Source organism: Triticum urartu, chromosome 7A, assembly GCF_056163025.1.
Source record: "Triticum urartu cultivar PI428250 chromosome 7A, HENAU_Tu73, whole genome shotgun sequence".
Classification (NCBI taxonomy): Eukaryota; Viridiplantae; Streptophyta; class Magnoliopsida; order Poales; family Poaceae; genus Triticum; species Triticum urartu.
Window position 1 is genome coordinate 30,932,421 of NC_141879.1, and position 8,503 is coordinate 30,940,923.

The 8,503-nt window shown below is 46.1% G+C and overlaps 1 protein-coding gene across 1 annotated transcript; it reads left to right on the top strand.

Moving 5' to 3' along the window:
- Positions 1–6,321: 6,321 nt before the first annotated feature.
- On the top strand, positions 6,322–8,118 carry LOC147957292 (cytochrome P450 89A2-like). The gene has a single exon (XM_087536778.1). The coding sequence runs from the start codon at positions 6,376–6,378 to the stop codon at positions 7,810–7,812; it is 1,437 nt and encodes a 478-aa protein (XP_087392904.1). The 5' UTR covers positions 6,322–6,375; the 3' UTR covers positions 7,813–8,118.
- Positions 8,119–8,503: the final 385 nt, after the last annotated feature.

Genomic DNA, 8,503 nt, shown 5'->3' on the forward strand with positions numbered 1-8,503 from the left:
AGATATACCCATATCTGCTCAAATCATCTATGAAGGTCAGAAAATAACGATACCGACCGCGAGCCTTAACACTCATCGGATCGCATACATCAGTATGTATTATTTCCAATAAGTCAGTTGCTCGCTCCATTGTTCCGGAGAACGGAGTTTTAGTCATCTTGCCCATGAGGCATGGTTCGCAAGCATCAAGTGATTCATAATCAAGTGATTTCAAAAGCCCATCAGCATGAAGTTTTTTCATGCGCTTTACACCAATATGACCTAAACGGCAGTGCCACAAATAAGTTGCACTATCATTATTAACTTTGCATCTTTTGGTTTCAATATTATGAATATGTGTATCACTACGATCGAGATCCAACGAACCATTTTCATTGGTGTGTATGACCATAGAAAGTTTTATTCATGTAAACAGAACAACAATTGTTCTCTAACTTAAATGAATAACCGTATTGCAATAAACATGATCAAATCATATTTATGCTCAACGCAAACACCAAATAACACTTATTTAGGTTCAACATTAATCCCGAAAGTATAGGGAGTGTGCGATGATGATCATATCAATCTTGGAACCACTTCCAATACACATCGTCACTTCACCTTTAACTAGTCTCTGTTTATTCCGCAACTCCCGTTTCGAGTTACTAATCTTAGCAACTGAACTAGTACCAAATACTGAGGGGTTGCTATGAACACTAGTAAAGTACACATCAATAACATGTATATCAAATATACCTTTGTTTACTTTGCCATCCTTTCTTATCCACCAAATACTTGGGGTAGTTCCGCTTCCAGTGACCAATCCCTTTGCAGTAGAAGCACTTTGTCTCAGGCTTAGGACCAGACTTGGGTTTCTTCACTTGAGAAGCAACTTGCTTGCCGTTCTTCTTGAAGTTCCCCTTCTTCCTTTTGCCCTTTTCATGAAACTAGTGGTCTTGTCTACCATCAACACTTGATGTTATTCTTGATTTCTACCTTCGTCGATTTTAGCATCACGAAGAGCTTGGGAATCGTTTCCGTTATCCCTTGCATACTATAGTTCATCACGAAGTTCTACTAACTTAGTGATGGTGACTAGAGAATTCTGTCAATCACTATCTTATCTGAAAGATTAATTCCCACTTGATTTAAGCGATTGTAGTACCCAGACAATCTGAGTACATGCTCACTGCTTGAGCGATTCTCCTCCATCTTGTAGCTATAGAACTTGTTGGAGACTTCATATCTCTCAACTCGGGTATTTGCTTGAAATATTAACTTCAATTCCTGGAACATCTCATATGGTCCATGACGTTCAGAACGTCTTTGAAGTCCCGATTCTAAGCCGTTAAGCATGGTGCACTAAACTATGAAATAGTCATCATATTGAGCTAGCCAAACGTTCATAACGTCTACATCTGCTCCTGCAATAGGTCTGTCACCTAGCGGTGCATCAAGGACATAATTCTTCTATGCAGCAATGAGGATAAACCTCAGATCACGGATCCAATCCGCATCATTGCTACTAACATCTTTCAACACAATTTTCTCTAGGAACATATCAAAATAAACACAGGGAAGCAACAACGCGAGCTATTGGTCTACAACATAATTTGCAATATACTACCAGGACTAAGTTCATGATAAATTTAAGTTCAATTAATCATATTACTTAAGAACTCCCACTTAGATAGACATCCCTCTAATCCTCTAAGTGATCGCGTGATCCAAATCAACTAAACCATGTCCGATCATCACGTGAGATGGAGCAGTTTCATTGGTGAACATCACTATGTTGATCATATCTACTATATGATTCACGCTCAACCTTTCGGTCTCCGTGTTCCGAGGCCAGATCTGTATATGCTTGACTCGTCATGTATAACCTGAGTATTCCGCGTGTGCAACTGTTTTGCACCCATTGTATTTGAACATAGAGCCTATCACACCCGATCATCACGTGGTGTCTCAGCACGAAGAACTTTCGCAACGGTGCATACTCAGGGCGAACACTTCTTGATAATTAGTGAGAGATCATCTTAAAATGCTACCGTCAAACTAAGAAAAAATAAGATGTATAAAAGGTAAACATCATATGCAATCAAAATATGTGACATGATATGGCCATCATCATCTTGCTTCTTTGATCTCCATCCCCAAAGTACTGTCATGATCTATATCGTCACCAGCATGACACTATGATCTCCATCATCTGGATCTATATCAATGTGTCGTCACGTGGTCGTCTCGCCAACAATTGCTCTTGCAACTATTGCTATCGCATAGCGATAAAGTAAAGCAATTATTGGACGCTTGCATCTTATGCAATAGAGAGACAACCATAAGGATTTTGCCAGTTGCTGATAACTTCAACAAAACATGATCATCTTATACAACAACTTTTATCTCATCACGTCTTGACCATATCACATCACAACATGCCCTGCAAAAACAAGTTAGACGTCCTCTACTTTGTTGTTGCAAGTTTTACGTGGCTGCTACGGGCTTAGCAAGAATCGTTCTTACCTACGCATCAAAAACCACAACGATAGTTTGTCAAGTTGGTGCTATTTTAACCTTCGCAAGGACCGGGCGTAACCACACTCGGTTCAACTAAAGTTGGAGAAACTGACACCCGCCAGCCACCTGTGTGCAAAACACGTCGGTAGAACTAGTCTCGCGTAAGCGTACACGTAATGTCGGTCCGGGTCGCTTCATCCAACAATACCGCCGAACCAAAGTGTGACATGCTGGTAAGCAGTATGACTTATATCGCCCACAAATCAATTGTGTTCTACTCGTGCATATTACATCATCGCATAAAACCTGGCTCTGATACCACTGTTCGGGAACGTACTAATTTCAAAAAATTTCCTATGCACACGCAAGATCATGGTGATGCATAGCAACGAAAGGGGAGAGTGTGATCTACGTACCCTTGTAGATCGATAACGGAAGCGTTTAGTTGATGTAGTCGTACGTCTCCACGGCCCGACCGATCAAGCACCGAAACTACGGCACCTCCGAGTTCTAGCACACGTTCAGCTCGATGACGATCCCCGGACTCCGATCCAGCAAAGTGTCGGGGAAGAGTTCTGTCAGCACGACGGCGTGGTGACGATCTTGATGTACTACCGTCGCAGGGCTTTGCCTAAGCACCGCTACAATATTATCGAGGACTATGGTGGAAGGGGGCACCGCACACGGCTAAGAATATGATCACGTGGATCAACTTGTGTCTCTGGGGTGCCCCTGCCTCCGTATATAAAGGTTCAAGAGGGGGAGGCCGGCCGGCCATCATAGGGCGCGCCAGGAGGAGTCCTACTCCCTCCGGGAGTAGGACTTCTCCCCCAATCCTAGTTGGAATAGGATTCGCGAGGTGGAAAAGAGAGAGAGAAGGAGGAGGGCGCCGGCCACCTCTCTCCTTGTCCTATTCGGACTAGGGGGGAGGGGAGCGCGGCCCAGCCCTGGCCGCCTCTCCTCTTCTTCCACTAAGGCCCACTTAGGCCCATATAGCTCCCGGGGGGTTCCGGTAACCTCCCGGTACTCCGATAAAATCCCGATTTCACCCGGAACACTTCCGATATCCAAACATAGGCTTCCAATATATCAATCTTTATGTCTCGACCATTTCGAGACTCCTCGTCATGTCCGTGATCTCATCCGGGACTCCGAACAACCTTCGGTACATCAAAACTTATAAACTCATAATATAACTGTCATCGAAACCTTAAGCGTGCGGACCCTACGGGTTCGAGAACAATGTAGACATGACCGAGATACGTCTCCGGTCAATAACCAATAGCGGGACCTGGATGCCCATATTGGCTCCTACATATTCTACGAAGATCTTTATCGGTCAGACCGCATAACAACATACGTTGTTCCCTTTGTCATGGGTATGTTACTTGCCCAAGATTCGATCGTCGGTATCCAATACCTAGTTCAATCTCGTTACCGGCAAGTCTCTTTACTCGTTCCGTAATACATCATCCCACAACTAACTCATTAGTTGCAATGCTTGCATGGCTTAAGTGATGTGCATTACCGACAGGGCCCAGAGATACCTCTCCGACATTCGGAGTGACAAATCCTAATCTCGAAATACGCCAACCCAACATGTACCTTTGGAGACACCTGTAGAGCTCCTTTATAATCACCCAGCTACATTGTGACGTTTGGTAGCACACAAAGTGTTCCTCCGGCAAACGGGAGTTGCATAATCTCATAGTCATAGGAACATGTATAAGTCATGAAGAAAGCAATAACAACATACTAAACGATCGGGTGCTAAGCTAATGGAATGGGTCATGTCAATCAGATCATTCAACTAATGATGTGATCCCGTTAATCAAATAACAACTCTTTGTCCATGGTTAGGAAACATAACCATCTTTGATTAACGAGCTAGTCAAGTAGAGGCATACTAGTGACACTCTCTTTGTCTATGTATTCACACATGTATTATGTTTCCGGTTAATGCAATTGTAGCATGAATAATAAACATTTATCATGATATAAGGAAATAAATAATAACTTTATTATTGCCTCTAGGGCATATTTCCTTCACCCCCCCCCCCCTCGCGGATTTTTTTGCATATCAAAACCAATAGATAAGACTATCAAATAATTGAGATCCTTCTTCTCCTTGCCCTTGCTCTCTTGTGTAACCCAACGTCACTTTTAATTTATAATTTTGATGAATATAAATTGTAACAATCTAAGTTTCGAAATTTTAGATTTTTAATGTATGGAAGATTAGAAGTCGATTGGGGAATATTGTTTTAACATTTCAGATTATGAGTTAGATATATATAAATAGTAATGAATAAGGCTATAAGAAGTTAAATTGATAGGTTCGCATCATTAGATTTCAAATTGTTTGTTCAGTACTTTGATATACTTTTTTTTCAAAAAGATGAATTTGAATCCAGGATGGCAAAGCTGTATTACCTGGCAATGGCGGCATTTTATGCGTCGTTACCTTGGCGAATGCATTGCTCGAAGTTTGCTTGGACTAGATCTTCAGGGTGAATAACCATGATCTAACCTTCGATAGTGGGTTCGAACAATGGCAGAGCTTGCGTGCCATTCTATTCCTGGACGCATCCCTTTTGGAGAACCTTTTCTCGCAATCCTTATGTTGTCATGATATGGTTGGTGTTGATGCTCACTGCTATCACTGTTTTTCATCATTTCGGGAGTTTTTTTTTTCAATCTGCAAGTATAGCTTCGGTCACGTATGACTTTACTATTTGCCGACATGATATTTTGTGTGTGTGCCTTAGTGTTGGTTGTGTGCATACTCATTATGCACAGCCTGGATGAGTACACATTATGATATGCTATGGTACGAGACAATACAAAACACTTTTTGGAAGGGCTCCGTTTTTAGTCGTTCCTTTGAGTTTTGTTACGGTTTGTGTCCTGCTCAGGAAGGCGAGACGGCGGCGGTTCCCTGAAAACGGAATAAAGGTCTCGCAGCCTAGTCCCCGTTCTGGTGGTGCGTCTATCATCGTTTGTGGGCGTGTGGTGGTGTGTCTCTGGCGGATCTATCTTTGATGGATTTGCTCGGATCTGGTCGTTGTTCCTCTACATTCGTATGTCTTCGGGTTGGATCCTTTTAATCTACGTTATTCTTCATCGGCGGCGGTTGCTATTCTGGTGCGCTGGTCCTATTAGGATTTAGCACGATGACTTCCTGACGGTCTACTACAACAAGTTGTGCCCGACTGTGGCAATGGAGGGGCGATGACAGGGACGCGCCTTCGGCTCGCTTCAGTGCTTGTAATCATCGCTATGTGGTCTGCGGATCTGGATGTAATTTTTATTATTTTTGGTGTTTTGTTGTACTGCGATGATTGAAAATGAATAGATTGAAAGTCTTTTTCACGATTATATATATATATGTAGCACATCTGCTCCCACTTGATAAAGTCCAAATAATGCAGCAAGCACGCTGCACAGAACTGACCGAAGCTTTAGCTTTCAATGGAAGGAAAGGAAACCAAACCAAAAGACTGATGCAAGTGTGAGTGTACATGCATGCCAATGTTATGTCACTCTCAATCATTTTTAGCTAGCATTATGGACGATCGGTCAAGTTATTAATTTGGATATACTGGTTGTGTCTATCAATGCCACTAAAGTATCAATAACAAGACACGATATGACCCATCGGTGCGGCAAGGGTGATCAGCAGCAACCAACAAATCTTGCTATAAAAAGATATGACCTACCTTCTAAAAAAATGAGAACAATATCGTGTCGGGCATGTGGCAGAGAGACGTATGAGTAGTATCAGTGCTACCCTAAATGATTACAGCTATATAAAGGCATACACTCGGCCACACGCACACACACAAGTAACCAACAGGTAGGAGTATCTAACAAATGGAGCTCCTTGTGCTCATTGCTCTTCTTCTCTTGGGCTTGACCGTACTGATCAGGCGGCGTAGCTACATCTACACTACTAGTACCAGTCGTGCCCGTGCTCCAGCTGCTGTGGTGATCCAGAGGATCGCCGATCCTGCGGTAGCCCACCGCGCGCTCGTCGAGAACGCCGACGACTTCTCGGACCGCCCGGTGGCGCCCTTTCTGGTCTTTCTGGAGAAGAAACACGGCCAGTATGGCGACGGCCTAGCCTCCGCGCCGTACGGCCCTCTCTGGCGTGCTTTCCGGTGCAACATCACCTCCGAGACCCTCCACCCGTCGCGCCTCGGGCACGTCACGCCGCTGCAGCGTGAGGCTATCCATGGCCTCGTCGCCAATTTGGGGAAGGAACTGCCGGTGGTCGCCGTCGTCCGCGACCACCTCTACCCTTCCATCTTCTCGCTACTCGCGCGCCTGTGCTTCGGCGACGACGTGGACGAGGGGCATGTGCGCGTCATGGGCTGCCTGATACGGGAGTTCCAGCAGGTTGCCGTCGGAGAGGCTCGGGCCTCGCCTGGCACCATGTTGGCCAAGCTCGCGGAGTGGAGACGGCTGCGCCGGCTCTTGGCCATACACGGCCGGTTGGGCGAGTTGTACCTCCCTCTTGTCGACGCACGGCGGGAGTCCCGACCGACATGCGACGGTGGCGGCCGTCGTCCATACGTCGACTCGCTCATCGACCTACGCGTCCCCGACGGAGGCAAGGGTGACGGTGCAGGGCGGCGCGCTGTTAGGGACGACGAGTTCGTGAACCTGCTGTCGGAGTTTCTGGGCGCTGGCACGGGGACGGTGATGGCAAGCATCGAATGGACCCTCGCCCACCTGGTAAACGACCAGGAGATCCAGAAAAAGCTTCGGGACGAGGTCGACGGCGCCGGCGGGGCCGTGGCCGCCAGCTCCAGCAGGAGCCTCATCCGTGGCATGCCGTATCTGAACGCGGTCGTGCTCGAGACCCTCCGCTTGCATCCACAGGTGCCCTTCGTCCAGCGCCACGTCCATGCCGACGCAGCGGAGGTGCTCGGAGTCGGAGGAAAAACCAGCGGCGACTTCATTGCACAGTTCACTGTTGGAGACATGGGAAGGGACGGCAAGACGTGGATCGATCCGGACGAGTTCCGGCCGGAGCGGTTCCTTCCCGGCGGTGAGGCAGAGGACGTCGGCCCTTTGCCGGGGACCAAGGAGATAAGGATGATGCCATTCGGCGCCGGGCATAGGTTCTGCCCGGGCGTGGGTCTGGCCATGATGAACATCAAGTGCTTCTTGGCTGCCCTTGTGCATGAGTTCGAGTGGGCGCCTCCGGGGACGGAGGGCTGCGCCGGCGTCGACATGACGGAGCTCAACACCTTCATCAAGGCGATGAAGAAGCCCCTTTCCGCACGTCTCACGCGACGCACTTAATCCTCGGCGTCTGGTGTTTGTCGTCTACTTTGGCCACGTTGGGATGCATGCATGGCGGCAGCCGTGGTCTTTCTTCTTCCAGTGTGGTGTGTGCCTGTGTCATGGGCGACTCCGTGCCGGCCATCATGCCGACTGACGAGCTTGTGGTGGCCATCTCGCCTCTAGTGTATATCTGTGCACGTCATGATATCGTTCTGTGCTCTTGCTATCTTGTGTGGTTGATGTAACGGTGTTTCCGGCGTATAATTAAGTAAATGTTGCACATATATAGTAAAAGTGCACGTGCAACGCACGGAAGTTTGAGAATTTCTTCAATAATTTGATTAGCTAGATCAATTTTTTGTTCATAATAGTTGTCACAATAACTTATTAGGAGTATGTTTTAATAACAATTGGTCTAACCTGAAATTTTATAACAACCCAAACTTCAACTTTGTCGTCCTAAATATAATCACACACCATGGAGCAAAGCTTGAATTGCAAGAACGCTCGGTCCTCTCCAAGAAGGGCATACCAAATCATCTCCTTTTTTCATCCACACGGATAGAATATTCAAAATAATGTCATCATAATCAACATGAGCAAAACATAGGAAAAAATAATGAGATGCTATCGTTCTATACGAGGCAATGAGCAGCTTCAACAGCCGGTGTCCTGTCATCTACCATGAAGATTGGGAACTTCGTAACTC